The sequence below is a fragment of the Orcinus orca genome, chromosome 18 (assembly GCF_937001465.1).
Source record: "Orcinus orca chromosome 18, mOrcOrc1.1, whole genome shotgun sequence".
Lineage (NCBI taxonomy): Eukaryota > Metazoa > Chordata > Mammalia > Artiodactyla > Delphinidae > Orcinus > Orcinus orca.
The window spans coordinates 75,002,746-75,026,906 of NC_064576.1; the positions used below are offsets into that span (position 1 = coordinate 75,002,746).

At 44.5% G+C, this 24,161-nt stretch overlaps 1 protein-coding gene across 3 annotated transcripts in view; it reads right to left on the minus strand.

The window, feature by feature from the left end:
* ATP8A2 (ATPase phospholipid transporting 8A2) overlaps nt 1-24,161 on the minus strand; it is a 531,116-nt gene that overhangs the window by 371,624 nt on the left and 135,331 nt on the right. For all 3 annotated transcript variants that reach the window (XM_033409347.2, XM_049700910.1, XM_033409346.2), the window contains 11 exons: nt 21,296-21,423; nt 20,400-20,477; nt 17,853-17,941; nt 12,851-12,895; nt 10,390-10,465; nt 7,834-7,939; nt 7,396-7,478; nt 4,458-4,507; nt 3,441-3,510; nt 1,520-1,604; nt 158-297 (listed from right to left, as the gene is read on the minus strand). In XM_033409347.2, the coding sequence (XP_033265238.1) occupies nt 158-297; nt 1,520-1,604; nt 3,441-3,510; nt 4,458-4,507; nt 7,396-7,478; nt 7,834-7,939; nt 10,390-10,465; nt 12,851-12,895; nt 17,853-17,941; nt 20,400-20,477; nt 21,296-21,423 (950 nt within the window). The remainder of the gene's footprint in view (nt 1-157; nt 298-1,519; nt 1,605-3,440; nt 3,511-4,457; nt 4,508-7,395; nt 7,479-7,833; nt 7,940-10,389; nt 10,466-12,850; nt 12,896-17,852; nt 17,942-20,399; nt 20,478-21,295; nt 21,424-24,161) is intronic.

Sequence of the window (24,161 nt, forward strand, 5' to 3'; positions counted from 1 at the left end):
CTTAAAGCAAAGAAACGATGAAAAGCTAATGGTGAGTTAAGATACTTACAAGATCAGAGAACATCACTATATAGCCAAAAGGTTTCTGCACCAAAACTTTTTGGCTCATTAGGTGTCACCGGGCATGTAATGTAACGCATCTACCACGTGCAATTACCTTCTCAATGATCTCGTAACACTCTTCCAGCCGCTGAGCTCTGTCCTTCAAGATGGTGCTGGCTTCTTGGTAGACTTTGAGCCACTCTGCATAATCACTCTCAGAGAGGTCGGCGTAAGCCACACAGAGGGTCCGCAAGCCTGCAAAACAGTCCCGCGTCTCCCGGTGAGGGCCCTAGTGACGGACAAGCAGGGTGCCTTATCCCCAGGGGACACCACGTTTGCAGAAAATGGAAGAGACCATCCACTATATAGGTCACTCTAAGTCAACGTGCACACACTCAAAATGAACTGAAAAGCGACCTTACTTTAATATAAACCACTGCTTCTATAGATGATGACGGAACAGGAAAAGCCATGAGACTGAACTCCTCACAGCAGAGAAGGACACGAGGAGGGACGCACAGACATCACACCTATTGAATTGCTCTATGATTCTCAAAGTAATTTTGGCATTTCCAGGGAAGCAGGGTAAATGAACATTCGATTTCACTTCCATCCATACCCAAGTTCCATTAAAATGACAAACAAGGGGAAGAAAATCAAAGGGGAATTTTAAAAAAGATAAATAAAATAAAGGAATGAGAAAAGCAAGCAAGCAATGACTTCCCGTCAGCCAGGAGGCAAGACGGGAAGTGTGTTTCACGACAGCAGTAAAGGCCCAGTGTGCTACCACGTGAAACACACAGGCTTTCAAGCAGCCGTGCTTGTGTGTGCGTGTGTGTCCCTGTGTGCATGTGTCTCTGTGTGTGTCCCTGTGTGCATGTGTTCCTATGTGTGCACGTGTGTTCTCTGGTGTACATGCGTGTGCCTGTGTGTGCACAGACGTGGACACATGCGGCCAGAGAGGCTCAGGAAGGCAACGAGGCAGCAGCCGGCACTCAAGCTCTCATCACATCCACGTGCAGGGGAGCCTGACAGGAGTGTTGTTTAAAGCCCTTCTGAGAACTCCCTTCCTGTTCTCCACGGGTACAGTGGATTATTCTTGCCTGAAGTCTAGGGTAAGCCAGTGTCATAAGGGAAACGAGAGAGGGCCTGGGAAATAAGGTGAGTCTTCCGAGAAAGGAGTGCAAAACTGGAGGGCGATTCTGCGTAGCATCGTGGGCTGGCCTGCCTCACCCTCGTCCCTCTGGTTAAGAGTTAGCGGATGACGTTTAGGTAACAGAGCAGTCGGTCTACAGCCACGACTCTCGTCACTGCCACCGGTGCAGAGGGTGGGGACGGGCTTGGCACTAGAAAATGACCCGCCTTTGAAGCAAGCCAAGTGCTGCACAAAAATGACACGTGAACACGAAGGCTCACCCGACTGCCCCCTGAAAGCACAACTCCAAGGGCAGAAATAACGTTTCCAAATTCCACTCACCTTCCGTGGCAAAATACTCCAGATGGCATAGTGTTTCCTCCATGTATTTTGAATCTTTAGAAAGTCTCTCAAAAATCACGTTATCCTGTAAAACAGGGAAACGCTATGACCGGCAAACCTCAGGTCAGCTGACGCTCTAGCGCCGCGAGCCCAGCTCTGTTTTCGTGGTGTGGATCCAACGCACACCTGGGTGGGCGAGGGGAAACACAGTTCTTGGCTGGATTCAGTCATGAGCTTTGGAAAACAACCTGGGGGCGGGTATGCGTCCACACAAACACGCCGGGGAGGACCCTGGGTGTCAGGAGAATGAATAATCAGGGACACAACGGGGCCGACGTTCACCTCGATTTGCAAAGCTCACACCAGACTTTGGTAACACCCTTTGCAGAAGTGGGAAGCATAAAACACACACCCTAAGTTGCTCAAGTGTACTCTCCGTTCCTGATGCTGCAGGAGCTCCCACCCAGGGAGGGCACGACCCACCCCGCACAGAACCTGGTTCAGCTGAGAACACACGGTGTGGACAGCTCATCACCTGGGGACTATTTCCATGACCCACAAGCAGGGCTGGAGGATTGCAGGCTACGGATCATGCAACAAACATGTGATAAATGGCAGTTTGGGGCCCCCCCCAAATCTAAGAAATTTAGTTCGGTTTAGGGGAGGCAGGTTTGAGGAGAATTAAATCCTATAACAAATTAAATGCACCCCTGCAGCATTTCCTGTTGACTCTGCTCTGTGGTTGCCCCCCTTCCTCTGTACCTCACACTGACCCCCTTCTGGCCTTGCTGTGGTTCTCAGAACACAATGGCAAATAAACAACCGAAAAGGTAAGAAAGAGTATCATATGAGAACAGAATCTAACGTAATTATCTAATCTTTCCCAATCTAATCCAATATAATCTGGACCTCTGTGAGTCCAGATCAGATGCCTTAGAATTCACACACGTTTTTACTCACTTTTTAAAAAGCTCTGTCACTGTCCTCAAATACTTCTTCCCACAATTGGTAAAGACGAGTAAGATTTCCAACGAATCACTGATCCTAGCGTAGCCTCATATTTCCCGACATAGTCTCAAAAAATGAGCTTAATAAGTCTTTCCCTCAACACATAAGACCACAGTTTGACAGAATGTAGTTTTGTAGGTCAGGCTCATGAACAGTAGCATCTTTCCTTAAAGATTTAGATTCGATGACCAGGAGGCAGACAGGACAGAAAGCCTGACATAGGAAATGACCGGAGGGGGCAGTAATAATAGACCACAAATGGACACTACCTCAAACCCGCCAGCCAGCCTCTGTAGTGAATAAAAACTAAACCACGAATATTGAGAATAGCTGCTACAGAAAAAAATACACATCAGAGGGCTTCCCTGGTGGCGCAGTGGTTGAGAGTCCGAGGCAGGCGGACCCGGGTTCGTGCCCCGGTCCGGGAAGATCCCACATGCCGCGGAGCGGCTGGGCCCGTGAGCCATGGCCGCTGAGCCTGCGCGTCCAGAGCCTGTGCTCCGCCACAGGAGAGGCCACAACAGTGAGAGGCCCGCGTGCCGCCAAAAAAAAAAAAAAAAAAAAAAAACACATCAGAGTCCTTAAAAGATCATAGGTTGATACAACTGACTGAATCTTCCAAAGTCACCACACGAGGATAGAAAACAGGAATCAGAATTCACACTCTAAGGATTCTGCAGGACATGGCCAGCTACTGTTTCTGAAACCAACTACCGATGAACAGCAAGCTTTCCACCGACCTCCTTGCCACGCTGGCTTGAACCCCCATCATCTTCAGGGGGCTTTTACTACTAAGTCAGCGGCAGGCTGACTGAAAGAGCCTTTCAACCCTGGGCGACCATCAAGGATGCTGAGAACAGCAGTCAGGGAAGCAGCAGGGGTCCCTGGCGTGCAGACCTCAGCCAGTACTTACAGCCCCTTTACAATAGAGTCGAAGCTGTCCTGAAGGGGTTCGCACAATTACAGACATTCTTTTTCTGTCGCTGTAGGGTAAAAACAAAAAGGAAAGAAAACTGTCATTGGTCTGTTTTCTAGGACCACATCCTGTGATTAAACACCAAACAACCCAAAAGGTGGTCTGGCTGTCCCCCAAATGGCCAAGCTCCGTCTTCCCTACCTTTGTCCTCAAAGTCAGACTTTAATTGTGTATCTCCTACTCTTTGGCATAAACCTATTCCTTTCCCTGCCGTGGAAACTCACTAGCACAGCTCTATGATAGAAGAAGAGACAGAAATGGACAACTTGAGCGCTTTACTCTGTGTCTAATTTGCTCCTGACCACACTGTGTCCACGTACTTTTATTTCACAGCTCAAAAATGTTCAGTTACCTGCCCAGTAAGTAGCAAAATGCAAGATGCAGTATAAACCCACTCCACTCCAAAGCATCTCATCGTATCTTCTTTTGACTGAAGTGGAAAGAAATGATGAATTCCGAGGACCTCCCGATTTAGCGCAGAGGTCCCTTGGCTTCCTCCCCAGCCGCAGCCCCAAGCACATGCCCAGGCACCTCCTTCCTCAGCTTTCAAAGGGACCCGCCCTCAGTCACTGACTCATTTCTCGCCCATCTGTATATATACAGGAAGTCCCTTCCATACGAATGAGTTCCCTTCTGAGGCAGCGCGTTCGTAAGTCCAACAAAGTTAGCCCAGGTACCTGACTGACACGACCCGCTATACAGTACCACACTGTAATGGGTTTATAATACTTCTCACACAAGTAATACATAAAAAACAAACAAAAGATAAAGAAAACATTTTTAATCTTACAGACACATGAGCTAACTCACTGGACGTGCGAATGCACGTTCGTGTCTTCGAAAGTTCACAGCTTGAAGTTTGTATATAGGGGACTTACTGTGTGTATATGTAGACAGGTAGACAGATAGATAGAGAGGGACAGTTTATTTCAAGTGCACAAAAGAGAAACATACCTAGAAAACTCCAGGACATTAAGGATTCCAAATGTCTCCTCCTGTCCCATCTAGAGGAAGAAAAACAGGCTTTTACCTGAAGTGCAAAGTATTAAAATCTCAAAACAACCAGCTCCCCAATCATAAACCTCTCTATCCATGCCTCTCCCCAAGCCCTCCCCTCCTCTCCCTCCCCTCCTGTTCCCTCCCTCTCTCGCTCTCCCTCCATCCATCCATCCCCCTGCAGACACCTTCCGCCAAGTACTGTCTTCCCCGTCAGTCTGGTGGGACCATAGCTCCCCCTTCTGGTGGAAGCGTCTCCTTTTCCTCCAGCAGGAGTGGCTGTCACAGTAGCTGATGACAGAGTAACTTCCAAGACATACAAATAAGGGACACAAGCTACACAGGTCCATCCGAGACCTGGGGCCAGTTATGCTTCCGAATCCAGAATTTTACACATCTCGCAGAAGTACGTGCACACCGTGTGCCACTACATCCCCAGGGGGCCCAGGCACTACACCCTGTAATACAACACATGTTTCCTGCAGCAAGATGCACGGCTATCCCCACCAAGTGAGATTCATAAAGAACAGAAGTGGCCCCACGGGAGTTCCATTAGGCTTCCCTACCAAATGTCCACACCCCAAATTTAGGGGAAAAAGCGTGGAATTCAAAACGTTTTCAATTTTGGATTTAGAAACAAAGGAGTATAACTCTGCACCAGATTTTAGGGCAACTCATCAAATGCCTTTTCTCTTCGGGTTCTTCAAAGTCGGAACGTCAGTATTCTTAATTGGGCTTCCCTGGTGGCGCAGTGGTTGGGAGTCCGCCTGCCGATGCAGGGGACACGGGTTTGTGCCCCGGTCCGGGAAGATCCCACATGCCGCGGAGCGGCTGGGCCCGTGAGCCATGGCCGCTGAGCCTGCGCGTCCGGCGCAACGGGAGAGGCCACAACAGTGAGAGGCCCGCGTACCGCAAAAGAAAAATAAATAAAATTCTTAATTTTTCTCCACGAGATTCCAGATTATGTGTGCACAATTTGAAAACTTTTTAATCGAATCTGCCCTTTCCCTTGTCCCCTGGGTCTGAGAGAAATAATAACTGAAGGAACACACAGATCCCCAAGTGTGTGGCTGACACACAAAGCACTGGGAAGTCACGCTGTCCCCTCCACAATGCCCCGCCCCTTCGCTTCCTAAAACACAATGAATGGGCCACTTAACCCAGCCTCCGTCAGCATTTACCCCCTTCTCTCTGCAAGCCCCAGTTCCCTTTCCCCTCAGCCTGGCCCAGCTTTGCCAGGTCCCCGTCCAGAGGGTCACCGCTGCCACCCCCTCGGCACCCGTGCCGTGACCGCCGGGAGCCCACCGCCTCTGTGCCGATGTCACATCAACACCCTCACGGCCCCCACAGACCGAATGATGATCAGTAGAGCCACTTCGTTTTTTTTTTTTTTAGAGTATGCACTTTTGCATCTGATTTTTTCTTAAGTCTTTATTGAATTTGTTACAATATTGCTTCTGTTTTTTTTTTTACGTTTCGGTTTTTTTTGGCCATGAGGCATGTGGGATCTTAGCTCCCTGACCAGGGATCGAACCCGCTCCCCCTGCATTGGAGGCAAAGTCTTAACCACTGGAACGCCAGGGAAGTCCCAAACCACTTCTTGTAAGTAGCGGGTAACCACCTCGAGGACTTGTGGGTTGAGGATCCCCCGGTATTCACAGTTGAATAGGATTTTTAAAGTTACTGTTACTTATAAATCTTATCTAATCACATGGTCTATTTACTCCATCGCCCCTCCCAATCCCCATGGCTGCACTGCGGAGAAATACAGCAGCACCCACACACCTGAAACCTGGCCGTGAAGGCTAAAATCTCCTCAAACTGGAGGTGAAGACGACACCACTGGTGAGAAGCTTCCACGGAGGAAACTCTATATTGTCAGTACATTGTCCCAACTTGTAGCGACTGTACGCTTCCCTAAGCTAAATTCCCTGTGTTGGCTGAAATCAAGCACAAATAAACATCCTCTGATCTCCGTACTCTGTAAAGAAGAAACTGAAAATGCCGAGAAATGGGCGCTCTGTACACGGTACGATACTTTTTAGGTTTTGCACGTAAGGAAAAGAAAGAACAGACTGCCGCCAGGTGAGGAATAACATCGAGTTATTACACCAGATGGAAGCGAACTTCAAATGCCTTCAAGAGATCCAGGGATTTAAGGATGCAGAACGCCAAGAGCTGTAAAAACCCGCGAGTCCTCCCCAGATTGCGGGTGGGAACAGCACAGGGGCGAGCAGGCGGGGACTTGCCCGGAGACGCGCATCCACCCGGGCAGCAGTGAGCACGGCCCCTCCAACTGCCCAACACAGAGAACGCCCATCCCACCTACCACCCGTGTCCCTGCTGCCACCCCAAGGATCCCTATTTGACCTCATTCCCGATTCAAACTTTCTCTTCTCCCCAGATTTCTCCCTCTGGCTCCTTGAAAGGGAAACTCAAAAAAATCATAAAATAAACTTCTTGATTTCAGGGGGGGAAAACCCATATTAAAAAAAAAAAAAAAGATCTTAAGTGCCAACTCCCTCCTCTGTCAGCCCAGGAGACCAGAGCCAGTGACCGAGGGCTTCAGGGAGACAGACGCAGACCCGCCCCCGAGGACAGGAGGCTGTGGAGCTTTTCCCAACAACTACGGGACCCGGAGCAGGCTTCCCGCATTCTTTACTGCGCGTTACTCCACATCAGTGGATGAAAGACTGCAGACAGCGCCTTTAAGAGAGATGACGCAAAAACAACACACAACACTGAGGCGACAGAAGCACACGACATATTCTCACAGAGAAAAAACAAACCAAAAACTCAGCTCTCATATGTACAGTAGATGTGCTATTTCTAACATACAGTCTTCCAAAAAGCGGGTGACCAAGAGCGTCCGGCGGTGCCCTGGGGTGTCACTTACGGCCTCTATGATGACAGAGTAGGGCGTTCTGGCTGTGAAGACGAAGCCCAGCTTTCGAGCCCCTTTCACCAAAGCAGCTTCATCTGTCAATAAAGAATTGATGAGGCATTGACTAGTCTCTGGGAATGACAGGATTCTGTTTAGCACGTGTTATCTTTCACGTGAACGAGATCCACACCGGCGACAGAGGCCTGGCCTTTCGTGCAGTAAAGACCAAGGATCTAGAAGGCGCTCACTTACTCTCCCCCAACCAGGACCCTGAAAGGAGCGCTTCCATCAGAGCAGAAGCCACGGACCTGGAGCTAGTCCCCCCGGGCACTCTGCAGCCAGCGTGAGACCAGGGGCACGCAGTGGGGGCTTTGCGGGGCCGCATCACCTCCCAACACCCAGGTCCCCAGAGAGGGGAGCAGCAGGGCACACCCAGTCAGGAGGCCTCACCTGGGGAGGAGGCCTGGTAGATGATGTTATCTCTGTCCTTCTCGGGGACCACGGTGTGGCACACGGCCAGGAGGGTGAGGAACTCCTGGATGCAGGGGGCTGTGGGCTGCAAACGGAAGCCGAGGTCACCCGACTGTCGGGACACCGCTGACGTACACCAGAGTCAGGTTCAAGGCACCCTCCCGCTTAGAACCCCGGACGCCTTCCTGCTCCCGTGAGAACAGAGGTCGGGAGCCCCAGTGTGGACCCCAGGTGCCCCAGGACCCAGCACCTGCTCGCCACCTGGCCCATCTCCTGCCACTCGCCACCCCCCAAGCCTGAACCCACCACCAGCCACTCTGTCTGCAGCTCTTCAAACTGAGCTCGACCCTTCCCGCTGGCCCATGGCCATCCTCCACCTGCTGTCAGCCAGTCCCTCTCTTTGTGCATCCTCGGGGATTCAGTTTACCAGTTGCTTCATCGAGGAGCCTGTTAACACCCCGTCTTGGAATGCGGTCTCTTCCCCTACTACCTGGCAAGGTGTCTGATGTCAACTAGGCCCTTACACTGTCTGCTAAGTGAATGGGTCTCTTATTTGATCAGTTTGCTGTTTCACAGTCTAAACTGTTTGGTGCTGTTCCTAAGACAACACTGGGATTCCGTGGGACTAGCTCTTCTCACCTCCTCTGCTGCTTTAGCACCTAGTGATCTATGGCAGGAAAACAAACTTCGGGAAACTAGACTCAGAGCCATCTGCAGGCCTGTCTGTCACCCTGCACTTTCTCCTTGCCCCTCCACCATCCCAACGCAAACAGACCATTTCAGTCACCCACCCGCATTACTACCCTCAACCTAAATACTATTTGAGGATGCTTGAGTCCTCTTTCAGAAAGCAAGGCCTCACGGGGTGCTTGTTTCTTTGACCACCTTAATGAAAACTACTCTTCTCCAGAGACGGTTCTTCTGAGATGTTGTTCCTTCCTCTGTTTGCTCTACCCTAGTAGCTGTGTCTACCTCTAAGATCAAATACAGGAAAGGACAGTATCAGTGTCTGTGACCATGACACAGAGCACGGCCTTCAGCAGCATCCTCTGTGAGGTCTGGGACCACTTTGTCAGAATCACCAGGGCTGAGGCCCTGCATCCCAGCCCGGGAGCATGGGTGCCTTCCACACTCCCATCTCAGAACCACTGCTGGGAAAGTTTTAGCATCAACAAATACGGACTAACTGAAATAGAGAAAAGGAGGCTTCCTCACTGAAAATTCAGAGAAAGTTTTAAGTATATCTATCTCTTCACGAAAGTTGGGAAAGATAAAGTTTTCATGTTGCTTGAGTTTACCTAATTTTAAAACTAAAATGTTTTTCAGAAAAGAGTCTTATTAGGTCTAATTTATACAGGTTAAACTGGTTGTGAAATGCTTTGATCACTGAATACTTTTCTAAGTCGGTGTTTTTCAGAATAGCCTTTAGAACAAAAATGAATTCAGATGAACCGGCAATAAATCCTGGTCTGTTACAATAGTTCAGAATGTGACATCACAGTTAAGAAGTGAACAGACCAAGGTCCTGACTCTCATTTCTACATCTGTTTGCCAGGTGACTCTTGGCCAAGTCAATCTTTCTATGCAACTTCCCATCACCTCTCTGGGGTGACTCGGGTGCTAAAGGAAATATACTTCAAATGCCTAGCACGTAGTAGGATGCTGTAAATGCTACGTGTTGCTATATCTTACTTTTGTTTCCTAAATGATCCTAGCCAAAGGATACTGTAATTACTTTTCAAAATACATGGCGTCTTATATTCACAACTACGAAGAACTAGTATTGCAGAAACCTTACAAAGCAAAAGAAATCTGAAATGTTAGAGGATTCGATGGTAAGACTCATCTTGATCGTGATGTGCTACTTTATAACTTCACTAGGTATTTAATTTGGCTTTAAGTTCTGCGAAGTGTTCACCACAAATTGATCACATCCCTAAAGCACTAACACTATATAAGCGAGGTCACATCTCTTCCCCAGACGCCAAAATGGTAACTTTCAAGACATGACACACATACATGAATGAAACTGCATCACAAGTTATTTAAAGTCCTAGAAGCGTGTATATGTTAACCCCAATCTCCTAGCACTTTGCCCCGTGTTTCCTCTTTGGTAACCATAAATTTCGAGATTGGTAACCATTGGTAACCATTTGGTAACCATTTGGTAACCACTGACTTCGAGATCTGTGTGTCTGCTTCTGTTTTGTAAATAAGTTCATGTGTATCGTTTATTAGATTCCACATATAAGTGGCAGATGATATGTCTTTCTTTGTCTGGCTTACTTAGTATGATAATCTCTACACACTACTACATATAAAACAGATAACTAACAAGGACCTACTGTATAGCACAGGGAACTCATTACTCTGTAATAACCTACACGGGAAAAGAATCTGAAAAAGAGTGGGTCTACGTATATGTGTAACTGATACACTTTGCTGTACATCTGAAACTAACATATTGTAAATCCAGTATTCTCCAATAAACATATAAAAATAAAATAAAGTTCTAGAAGCAAACGGCAGCCTTACATGATGATCCTCAATGTTCTTCAGGAGTCTGGGGTCATCAAAGTCACATGAGTCACTAGGCGGAGGAGGTATCCGGCTGAAGAGAGAACAGAAGATACTTACTCAGCTCAAAAGTTCCTTCAAGATAACTCACACCTAGTAAGAGTCCGTCTTCAGGAAGAACCACACCTAAAAAGCGTCTAACTTTGTATTAAACTTTTCAAGATTTGAAATACTCGCTATGATTTCAAACCTCAAGGCAGTAAATCTTTAACCCGACTATAAACAAAATGCAGATGGTCCCTGACTTACGATGTTTCGACTTAACAATTCTTCAACTTTATGATGGTGCAAAACTGATATGCATTCAGTAGAAACCGTACTTCGAACTTTGAATTCTCATCTTTCTCCAGGCTGGCGACACGTGGGACAACGCTCTCTCGTGATGCCGGGCGACACGCGCAGCCCCAGTCAGCCCCACCATCACGAGGGAGAACGACCCATACACGTACAACCACGCTGGACCCAGACAGCCACTCTGCTTTTCATTTGCAGTACAGTAGTCCATAAATTACATAAGCTGTTCAATGCCTTACTATGAAATGGGCTGATACTGCCCAACGGTGGGCTAACGTTAAGCGTTCTGAGCACGCTGTACGTAGGCTGTCCTAAGCTGTGATGTTTGGTAGCTTTGGGGTATTAAATGCACTTTTGAATTCTGATCTTTTCAACTTACGATGGGCTCGTCAGGACATAACTCCATTGTAAATGGAGGAGGATCTGTAGTTACAAGGAGAAGAGATGCAAGGATGAACGCCATGGCTTTACCATTTCTGTTGGCCCCTGCATCTACCAGGGAGAACTCCCCAGCGTGCTTGCTCCAAGCATGTAAAACAGGAGGAATTGTGGCAAATGTATCTATGCAGCCATTCGTGGCCAGAGCTTGTATGTGAAAGAGAAAAAGGGGGCAAATAATTACAAAAAAGGAAACGTGACGCGATGGCTCCGCGCCGTCACACTGACGAGACGCGAAGGGCTGAGTGTGCTCCCTTCTTCCTGAAACCCTGTCTTCAGGACAAAGACAAGGGAAGACAAGATGACAGCAGAGCTGATGTCAAGCGGAATGCTGAATAGATATCAGAGTTTAGTGCAGCAGAGAAAACAGAAACCAACAGCTTGCAAGGGGAAGCACCTAAAATGCAAGCTGCTGACCCCAGCAGGACCCTGGTGGAAGCTGAGGACGTGGCAGCACGAGGTACCTGTGAGACAAAGGGAAGGTGGAAAACAGGACAGGCTCCAAGTCCACCTGACCAAGACTGAGTCTGTGAGAAACCTCCCTCATCCCAGGCAGCCAGGCACCTGAACCCTCTGCCCCCAGAACGAAATGAAGGTCTATCCTCCAGAGAGCCTAAACCAGAGGAGCCCTGGACCCAGAAACACTGAGCGCACAGGTGGACAGGATACAGCATCCTCCCTAAACCGGAGTTTTAAGTGAAAGGTATGATCAACAGCCCTCTGCCTCCACGCAGTTCCCATAACACCTTCAGCCAGATTTACAGCGCTTGGCAGGAAACTGGAGAGGTCCTCTTGCAAGAAGATGACTGATCGGCTCAAAAGAAAGACACACAGATGCTAACATCAGAGATCCTCTAATAAAACAGTCCTGGCTGTCCCCCTACATACATGGCCCCAGCAATCAGCTTTCTTAGTGTAAAAATCTTAAAACGTTAGCAGAGAACACCACTAGTCTTAAAGGAAATGCAAATCAAAACCACAATTCACAGCCATTGGGACGGCTATTATATATCTAAAAAAGGCAAACGCGATACCGCGTCACAGCCATGGGGATGGCTACTATATATATGAAAGACAAACAGAAATTAACAAGTGTTATGAGGACGTGGGAAAACTGTGCATTACCAGCAGGAATGTAAAATGGTAGAACTGCTATGAAAAATAGTTTCGTGGTTCCTCAAACAGTTAAACATGGAATTACCACATGAGCCAGCAATTCCACTTTCAGGCATAATCCCAAAATATATAAGAGCAGAAACTCAGATACCTGTACATCAACGTTCATAGAAGCATTATTCACAATAGCGAAAAGACGGAAATAACCCAAGTGCCCATCAACAGATGAATAAACAAAATGTGGTATATACATATATGGAATATTACTCAGCCTTTAAAATAAATGAAATTCTGATACATGCTACAACATGTATGGTACAAGCTTGAAGACATTATGCTAAGAAGTGGAAAGTGAGTGGATATATCAGACCGATAGCTGGATATTTTTGTTAAAGCCTTGTAGTACCACAGGGCTTTTAAAACCACATTCATGTTTCAATTTTATTCTGGTTCTCTCTTGAAATAACACATGCAACTTTTATTTTCAAAATATTCAAGTCAGAAGTGCCAATATAAAATTGTTCCAAAGTCTTTCCCACTGAAGTGTCAAGAACTGCTAAAATCTACTTACCAGAAATCATCTGATGATGGTTCCCTTGCCAATTCTGGAAAATGACTGACAGAGAGAGAGAAACAGAATGGTTACAAAACTGTGATCAAAAATACAGATATGCCCACAAAGAACAAGCTCCAGCACAGATCATACGTTAGGCCCTGAACAAGTCTTAGTAAATTCAAGAAGACTGAAATACCAAGCTTCTTTTCCTACCACAAGGGTATGAAACTGGAACTCAATCACCAAAAAATGGAAGACTCACAAATATGTGTAGACTGGACAACATGTGACTGAGCAACCAATGGATCCATGAAGAAATCAAACATGTAATCAAAAACTACCTAGAGACACATGAAAATGGAAATACAACATACCAAAACTTACAGGATGCAGCAAAAGCAGTTCTGAGAAGTCCATAGCAATAAATGCCTACCTCAAGAAACAAAAAAAAATCTCAAATAAACAACGTAACATTATACCTAAAAGAACTAGAAAAGAACAAATGAAACTCAAAGTTAGAAGGAAGGAAATAAAGATTAAAGCAGAAATAAATGAAATAGAGACTCAAAAGTCAATAGAGAAAAAAAAAACTATGAAACTAAAAGCTGGTTCTTCAAAAGATAAAGTTAAGAACACTTGGGACTTCCCTAGTGGCTCAGTGGATAAGAATCCGCCTGCCAATGCAGGGGACACAGGTTCGAGCCCTGGTCCAGGAAGATCCCACATGCCGCGGAGCAACTAAGCCCATGTGCCACAACTGCTGAGCCTGCACTCTAGAGCCCACAAGGCCTAGAGTCCGAGCTCCACAACGGGAGAAGCCACAGCAATGAGAAGCCTGCGCACTGCAACGAAGAGTAGCCCCCGCTCACCACAACTAGAGAAAGCCCACGTGCAGCAACGAAGACCCAATGCAGCCAAAAATAAATAAATAAATTTATAGATAAAAAAGAAAAGTTAAGAAACCTTTAGCTAGACTCACCAAGAACAAAAGAGGACTCAATCAGAAATGAAAGAGAAGACATTACAACTGACATCACAGAAATAATAGGATCATAAGAGACTACTATGAACAATTATATGCCAACAAGTTTGACAGCCTAGAAGAAACAAATTCCTAGCAATATACAACCTACCAAGACTGAATCATGAAGAAACAGAAAACCTGAACATACTGATTACTAGTAAAGGATTGAATCAGTAATCAAAAACCTCCCAACAAAAGTCTGGGACCAGAAGCCTTCACTAGCAAATTCTACCAAACATTCAAAGAAGAATTAATACCATTTTCAACCTCTTCCAAAAAATAGAAGAGTGGGGAACACTTCCAATTCATTTTACAAGGCCAGCACTGCCCCGATACCAGAAAGACCACCACAAGAAAAGAAAACTACAGGTCAATATCCCTGAAGAACATAGACACAAAAATCCTCAGCAAGATATGAGCAAACCAAATTCAACAATACACTGAAAGGATCATCACACACAATGATCAAGTGGGATTTATTCCAGGGATGCAAGATTGATTTCATATCTGCAAATCAGTATGACAACACCACATTAACTAAATGAAGGATAAAATCATATAATCACCTCAACAGATGCAGAAAAATCATCTGATAAAATTCAACATTCATATATGATAAAAAAAAAACACTCAACAAAATAGGTACAGAGGGAATGTACCCCAATATAATAAAGACCATATATGACAAGCCCACAGTTAACATCATACTCAACAGTGAAAAACTGAAAGATTTTCCTCTAAGATCAGGAACAAGACAAAGATGCCCACTCTCATATTCTTTTTTCAACATAGTATTAGAAGTCCTAGCCAGAGCAATTAGGCAAGAAAAAGAAGTAAAAGGCATCTAAATAGGAAAGAAGAAGTAAAACTGTCACTATTTGCAGATGACATGATATTATATATAGAAAATCCTAAAAGATTCCACCAACAATCTGTTAGAACTAACCAAATTCAGTAAAGTTGCAGGATACAAAATCAATATACAAAAATCTGTTGCATTTCTATATATTAATAAAGAATTAACAGAGAGAATTTTTTTTAAAAAATCCCATTTATGGGGCTTCCCTGGTGGAGCAGTGGTTAAGGATCTGCTTGCCAATGCAAGGGACACGGGTTCGAACCCTGGTCCGGGAAGATCCCACATGCCGCGGAGCAACTAAGCCCGTGTGCCACAACTACTGAGCCTGCGCTCTAGAGCCTGCGAGCCACAACTACTGAAGCCTGTGCGCCTAGAGCCTGTGCTCCTCAACAAGAGAAGCCACTGCAATGAGAAGCCCACGCACTGCAACTAAGAGTAGCCACCTCTCTCTGCAAGTAGAGAAAGCCAGCATGTAGCAACGAAGACCCAATGCAGCCAAAAATAAAAATAAATTTTTTTTAAAAATCCCATTTACAACTGCATCAAAAAAAATAAAATACCTAGGAATAAATTCAACCAAGGAGATTAAAGATCTATACACTGAAAACTGTAATACGTTAAGAAGTTTTAAAAGACACAAGTAAATGGAAAGATATTCCATGCTCATGGATTGTAAGAATTAATAATGCTAAAACGTCCATACTACCCAAAGCAATCTACAGACTCAATGCAATCCCTATCAAAATTCCAGTGGCACTTTTCACAGAAACAGAATAAACAATCCTAAAATTTATCCAGACCCACAAAAGAGGCCGATTTGCCAAAACAATCTTGAGAAATAAGAACATAGCTGGATGCATCACGTGCCCTAATTTAAAACTATATTACAGAGCTATACTAGTCCAAACAGTATGGTACTGGAATAACAACAGATACATAGATCTATGGAATAGAACAGCGAGCCCAGAAACAAACCCATGCATATATGATCAATTAATTTATGACAAAGGAGCCAAGAATATACAATGGGAAAGGACAGTCTCTTCAATAAATGCTGTTGGGAAAACTGGACAACCACATGCAAAAGAATGAAACTGTACTATTATCTTACAACATACACAAAAACTAACTCAAAATGGATTAAAGACTTGAATGTAAGAGCTGAAACCGTCAAACTCCTAGAAGAATACATAGGTGATAAGCTCCTTGATATTGGTCTTGGCGATGAGTTTTTGGATCTGACACCAAAAGCCAAGTAAAAATAAAGAAGTGGGACCACATCAAACTAAAAAGCTTCTGCGCAGCACAGGAAACCATCAACAAAATGAAAAGGCAACCCACCAAACAGGAGAAAATATTTGCTCCCATCCTAAATTAGAAATTATAAAGCTGATAAGGGGTTAATATCTAAAATACATAAAGAACTCATACAACTCAATAGCAAAAAAAAATCCAATTTAAAAATGGGCAGAAGTTCTGAATAGACATTTTTCCAAAGAACATATACAGCAGGCCAACAGGTATGCAAAAAGATGCTCAACATCACTGATCCTCAGGGAAATTCAAATCAAAACCTCACATCTGTTAGAATGGCTATTACCAAAAAAAAAAAACAAGAAATAAATGTTGACAAGGATGTGGAGAAAAGAGAACCCTTGTGCACTGTTGGTGGGAATGTAAATTGGTACAACCACTATGGAAAACAGTATGGCGGTTCCTCAAAAATTAAAAATAGAACTTTCATATGACCCACCAATTCTACTTCTGGGTATATATCTGAAAAAAACAAAAACAGTATCTCTAAAAGATATCTATGCACCCCCATGTCCATTGCAGCATTATTTACAATAGCCAAGACATGGGAACAACCTGAGTGTCCATCGATGAGTGAATGAATAAAGAAAATGGTATATATGCAATGGAATACTATTCAGCCATAAAAAAGAATGAAACCTTGCCATTTTCAACAACATGGATGGACCCTGAGGGCATTATGCTAAGGAAATAAGTCAGACAGAGAAAGACAAATACTGTATGATTTCACTTACACGTAGAATCTAAAAACAACAACAACCAAGCTCAAAGATAAAGAAAACAGGTTGGTAATTGCCAGATGCAGGGATGGGGGTGGGTGAAATGGGTGAAGGGGGTCAAAAGGTACAAACTTCCAGATATAAAATAAATAAGGCATGAGGATGTAACATACAGCATGGTGACTATAGTTAATAATGTTCTATTACAGGGACTTCCCTGGTGGCACAGTGGTTAAGAATCCACCTGCCAACACAGGGGTCATGGGTTCGAGCCCTGGTCCGAGAAGATCCCACATGCTGTGGAGCAACTAAGCCCATGTGCCACAACTACTGAGCCTGCACTCTAGAGCCCACGAGCCACAACTACTGAGCCCGTGAGCCACCACTACTGAAGCCCTTTGCCGAGAGCCCGTGCTCTGCAACAAGAGAAGCCACCGCAACGAGAAGCCCGTGCACTGCCACGAAGAGTCGCCCCCGCTCGCCGCAACTAGAGAAAGCCTGCACACAGCAGCGAAGACCCAACGCAGCCAAAAATAAATAAGTACATACATTTATAATTTTTTTTAAAAAACTGTTAAAAAAAATTTTTTAAATGCTCTATTGCGAACTTGAAAATTGCCAGGAGGGTAAATCTTACAAATTCCATTACAAGAAAAAAAGAATTTCTAATTATGTATGCTGACAAGTTAACTAGATTTACCGTGGTGATTGTTTTGCAATATACACAAATATCAAATCCTTATGTTGTACACCTAAAACTAATATAACTTTACATGTCCATTATACCTCAATTTAAAAAAAAATGGCGTTCAGATCGAAACATGAGTAAGAAATGTATAATTAGATTAGAAATATAAATTTATAGATTCCTTGAGATTTCTCACTAGGTTAGTATTTGCAGGAATAAACCATGCTTTAACTGGTCTAAATTGGGACCCATTCAGTTTTAAACACCGTCAGCAGTAATTACACATCTACATCCCTTATAAATGTCCTTTCAAAGTATCAGAAAGTCAAGGTATTTGACTAAGCAGCTAAAAATAAACTTATTTTGTTGGAAGAATACAAATAAAATTTTCAGAAAGTGATCAAGACACTCACCCATAGGTTACCCCAGCAATGCTACACTTCTTGAAGTTCATGATATTGCATGTAAGAGTTCCAGTTTTGTCAGAAAACAGGTATTTTACCTAAATCAGAGAAAAGGAAAAAACATACACCAAGAATGTAAGAGACCAACAAATGAAGTCTTTTCTTCTGTGTTTTTCAAAATCTGTATTAGTTTTCAAAGGTAAGTTCCCTTAAGCGAGCAAAATATATTTTATAATTATATATGTTATACGTAATAATTATATATTAAAAAAATTAATATACTTTAATGCTTAGGCCACTTAAAAACCATTTCAATAACCAATTCTAGAGTCCAATTGTGTGGAAATGTACAAAGGAGGCTTCAGTAACAGCTCTGGATCCATTTCAGATCTGTAAGAACCAAGTCCTGCCACTAGGCATCTCAATGACACTTATACAGAATTCGTTCTTGTGTCCAATATGTCAAGACAACAAGCTCAGACTTTAGCAACCACAATATATTTCTTTCGCAGAATCCATCCCCTAGTTGGGCTAAGAAGACCTATCCTGAAACAGCACGGAACAAACACGAGGCCTCTCGATCACGATCACAGTGAGGTTACGTGAAGGCAGCTTGGAACTGCTACAGATTATAGAACTTTCCAAGGCACGACGTTGTACACACATAACACACTGAGCTCTCGATATACAAAGGTGAAAAGAGAAATTCCTGTGGAGGTTAATAAGCAAACCATTTTGACATGATTAACTGCAAAAGAGATGAACCCAAATGTACATGTGCTGTGTGAGTTTCGTCCCCCCAGGTGGATGCTGTGAGAGGGAGGGGGAGAAAGGACTCAGGACCACAAAGGAAGAGAGCCCGGGTCAGGCTCTGGATGCTAACCAGCCCTGTGGGCTCAGGAAAAGCCACCTCACCCTACTTGGACTCAATTTCCATGTCTATGAAATAAAAGTTTTGGCCAGAAGATAAGTAACATCATTCTACGTGTAACTTTCTGGGAAATTACATCATGGATGGGTGAGAGGGAGGAATCAACAGAATTGTCTCCAGGAAAGATTCCAGTTTCTCAGGGATTTTCTAAAGAGGGGTCATGATCGCGGCAGGATGTGAGGGAGACTCCAGTGATCCCCAAGAACTGTTCTGGGGAAGCCACATTGCCCCGCTTTGTAGAAGAGGGATTAATACCATGAAGTGTGTACTGTACTTTTTCTTACTGATACACTATAAGCAAATACACTGAGAATTATTTTTAAAGCAATTCAAGGCCCTTTAAGAAAGATTATTAATGATCCTAAAGAAGTCAAATAGTACCTAGAAATATGAAATCAGTACACTGTGGATAGTGAATGCTTTAACTATAAATAGTAAGTTTTTATATAAGTTTTATATGCAGCAAGTCTAGGGGTACAAAAAGCTCAGTGGGATCAGCCTTCCAATAGCAGTATTTCTTTCTGCCTCTTTCTTAAAAAATTTAAAGATGATATGAAAATATTTTAAAATGACATTTTATAATAAGGAATTATTAGCATTTTCTATCCTTGTGTCTATTGAACACTAAGTTATCCTTTAAGTCCCAACTCAAAACTAACTCCCCCATGAAAACTTTCCCTATTCCCAATTAGGATGAACTATTTCATCCTGGGTGCTTGAGTATGTTGAATCGTTCAATCATCCAGGTCCAGTTCAACGGCAACTGAGAGCACAGTCATAGTGAGCACTGTGCTAAAATGACAGAGGCGACCAAAGACCGTGTCTCAGGCACGTCCACACCTTTGAATGGGCTCAAAAGCCCCAGGATGGAAATGGACATATATTACTACCACACCTCTTACTTTACTGTATTTATGTTTGGAAAAATTGTTATGGAAACACTGAAGAGAGATAAATTAACTTTCCTGGAAGTCTGGAGAAGGCTTCAAACAGGAGGTAAATTTCATCTGATACACATACCGCACTCGCCTCCCGGGGTTGTTGGGAGGTTCACATAAGATTTATAAAATGAAATTATAATCTGTAATTGCAATGCATTCAAAAGAGGTACTCCTTGCAGTGATTTCAACAGAAGATGAAGACACAATGCATCAGTAAAGGCAGCAGGGGTTTAAGGGTGATGGTGGGAAAGAAACCGGTTCCCTGAAATGTTCCAGAGATAAAACCTGGAACACGTGAGAGACTGTATGGAGTTATGTCCTTCAAATCAGCCCCCACATATTCTGTACGATTACCCAATATCCGAGGATCTTAACCATTATTTTCCCTTTACTTGCCCCTGATTAACAATTTTAAGAGTCCAAAGTAATGTTGCACTGTATTTTTTTGCACTAAATTTGTCGCAGGAAACTTCCAGCTGATAAGATATACCCATGCCTCAAAAAGTAAGTCAAAATCAATTAACATTTGTATTTAATAGTACCTCCAAGTACTACAGAGCTCTTTTAGACATCAAAACCACCTTTATGGAGAACTATTTTTGCAAAATCTCTCCATGGTTCTTCCAACACTCGTCTGCCACCGTGTTCATACACCGTTCCCAAAGTCCCCAAAGAGGCTCTCACCTGCCCAAGCTCTTCATTAAGGTTTGATGTCCTGGCCATGGCAGGAGTGTCATTTCCTAGATAATACATATCTGTGTCCTGAAAGAGAGAGGCGGGGCACTTCAGAAATTATCTACCATCGATTCCTCATTTCGATTAAGAAGAAACTAAAAACATACAACTCAATATAAATGTTAGTTTTTCATCTGGGGGTGAAAATACAGAGTCTATTAGTGTAGAGAAACACAGATACAGAGGAAAGCATGGTATTTATTTACGTCTAGATGATTTGGCTTCAAGGTGATCATCTCCTGACCTAGACTAACTCACACTTCCGAGTTTAGCGAACGCCTCATTCACAGGATTGTTGTGAAGCTCAAATAAAAAACGCACATCCAAGTGTCTGGTCTCCAAATACTGGCTGCTGAGGTCTGCTGCTTAATGGCCATGGCAGTTCCTTGAAAATTCCACCTCGACTCTTGCAACAGAATCCAAATTTACTGTCACCATGAATTTTGACAGAGAGGCGACACGTAAGTAGACACACTTAAGAGAACGTTACTTCAGCACTAAGGAGAATTTAAAGCATGAACAGCTGCAGCGACTTCATCCCCCCTCACCAGAAGACAGGCACCTGCTACACATTCTGCTCCATTTCTCCACTGATTCTCCTCAGAGCCCCTGCCCTGCCCATTTCACAGCCCAAGAAGACATTAGGTGACTAGTCACAGATACCACTGGCTCAGGGACACCCTTGCCCATTCTCTAGGCAGTTCAACTCCCAGACTGAATCGTAATTAACGACATTCTTCCTTTTCTGGGAGCTGAATTCCATCACTGAGGCTCCAGGAGGGTATTAGGAAATGGCAGCTGACACGTGCCCAGCACCTCAGCTTCCAGCCAGGTGTGACACTCACCCAGTTTATGAAGAGGGCTTGTGTGTACTTCACAACCTCGAGGGTCACCAGTAGACTGATGGGAATCAGATTGTTGTACAAGATGATGAAGGTCAACAGGTTATATCCAAAATTGTCTGAGCTCGTGTCTGTGGAAGAAAACCAGAATATCTGCATAGCTTAGTCTCGGCTCAGTTTCCTTGTACTTTACGCTGCTGGAATTTTTCTGAAAGATGTTCACAAAAACGTTTATTGGCTTAAGTATACATTTAGAGATTCAAGTTAAAATAGTTACTGAGCACCTACTCTGTGGCATGAACTGTGGATACAAAGACCGTGATGCCACAATTGCTTCCAACAGAGAGCTGGCTTCCCAGAGGAGGCTGCGGGGTAGGGGGGTGACCGTGCCGCAGGGCACACGGGCTAACAAGGCCTTCACAGGGCACTGAGGAAACCGAGGCACAAGGGTTTTGATGCGGAGGCCCAGTCACTGAAGGCCGCCCAGAAGAAAAGAGGCTACAGACAAGTCCTGGAGGATAGAGAGAGGGCAGCTAACTAAAACGGATGCAGAAAAAAGGACAGGGGACTTCCCTGGTGGCGCAGTGGTTGAGAGTCCGCCTGACGATGAAGGGGACACGGGTTCGTGCCCCGGTCCGGGAAGATCCCACATGCCGCGGAGCGGCTGGGCCCGTGCGCCATGGCCGCTGAGCCTGCGCGTCCGGAGGCTGTGCTCCGCAATGGGAGAGGCCACGACAGTGAGAGGCCCGCGTACCGCAAAAAAAAAAAAAAAAAAAAAAGAATCCGCCTGCCAATGCAGCGGACACGGGTTCGAGCCCTGGTCCGGGAAGATCCCACATGCCATGGAGCAACTAAGCCCGTGCGCTACAACTACTGAGCCTGCGCTCCAGAGCCCACGAGCCACAACTACTGAGCCCTCGTATCACAACCACTGAAGCCTGCACGCCTAGAGCCCAGGCTCTGCAACAAGAGAAGCCACCGCAATGAGAAGCCCGCGCACGGCAACGAAGACCCAACACAGCCAAAAATAAATAAAATAAAATAAAATTTTTTAAATAAGATAACAAGGCACAAAGCATTATGAATGGGGCCAAAAATAAATTAATTAATTAATAAATTAATTAATTCTTCCACTGTAAATCACACACCCTGTACTGGAGTTTGACATTATCTGAGCAATTTAAATGAGTTTCCACAAAGCTTGTATACCCGTATAGTGTCAATGCTGTTTATTTATCCAGACCATGATATTTTGGAACTAATGTGTAAACAAATGTATCTGTCTTCACATTTGAAGCTAAACATACAACACAGTTGAAATCTAGATTTTAAGAACCAAAATCAAGGATTTTGACCCAAGCTCCAACTGAGGTCCCAGTCACATTTCCCACATCTGTAAAGCAGCGACAAGGACGCTCCTGGGCAGTTCAAAAGGTGTGAGTTTTCTACATGACATAACTAGAAAAGGGGAAAAAGATGTTTCCATCAGTTTAATTAAAATATATAGAAAGATGGAAATAATAATCATCCCGAGAAAATATCCCAAAGTTTTAAAATTCAAATTTATTATTCAAAAAAATTTTGTCATTAAATTTTATTTTTCTGGAATTGCTGTGTAAGGAGATTGGCAATTCTTCTCTCAAAACAAAAAGCAATAAAACTGGACAAAACTGTCAAAAACAAGCTTGATGAAAACTATTAATGTGCATATCCAAAAACCTCAACAAACTTCAAAAAGGATAAACTCAAAACTACTGAAAACCAACGAAGACGTTGAAAGCAGCAATAAAAAAATGACTCACGTACAAGGGAAAACTCAGTAAGAGTAACAGCTGACCTCATCGGTACAGTGGAGGTCAGAAGGAAAGAGGACGGTATATTCAAAGTACTGAAAAGAAAAGAATGTCAACCAAGAATTCCTACAAGAATTCTGTAGCAGCAAAACTATCCTTCAAAAACAAAGGAGGGCTTCCTTGGTGGCGCAGTGGATGGGAGTCCACCTGCCGGTGCGGGGGACGCAGGTTCGTGCCCCGGTCCAGGAGGATCCCGCGTGCCGCGGAGCGGCTGGGCCCATGGGCCGTGGCCACTGAGCCTGCGCGTCCGGAGCCTGTGCTCCGCAGCGGGGGAGGCCATGGCGGTGAGAGGCCCGCGTACTGCGGGAAAAAAGAAAAAAAGAAAAAAAAGACAAAGGAGAAATTAAGACACTCTAAGATAAAAATTGGGATAATTTGTTGCTATCCAGTCTGCCTTACAAGAAATAATAAAGGAAATCCTCCAGGATGACAGGAAGTGACACCAGACAGTAATTAAATCCACGTAAAGAAGCAGAGGGCAATAAAGGTAATTATATAGGAACTTATAAAAGACCATATAATTACATATTTTCTATACTTTCTCTTAGATTTAAAAAAGTCGGGCTTCCCTGGTGGCACAGTGGTTAAGAATCCACCTGCCAATGCAGGGGACATGGGTTCGAGTCCTGGTCCAGGAAGATCCCACATGCTGCGGAGCAACTAAGCCCATGCGCCACAACTACTGAGCCTGCGCTCTAGAGCCCGCAAGCCACAGCTACTGAGCCCGCGAGCCACAACTACTGAAGCCCGTGCGCCTAGAGCCCGTGCTCCACAACAAGAGAAGCCACCGCAATGAGAAGCCCGCGCACCGCAACGAAGAGGAGCCCCCACTCGCCGTAACTAGAGAAAACCCGCACGCAGCAACGAAGACCCAATGCAGCCAAAAATAATAAATAAAATCTTTAAAAAATCATCTGAATATAAAATGATCCCCAAATGTGTCCACCTTCACTGCGCCACGTGACTCATCTTTCGGTTCTTGAAGGGTGGGCATTGTCTACAACAGCCAACGGGCG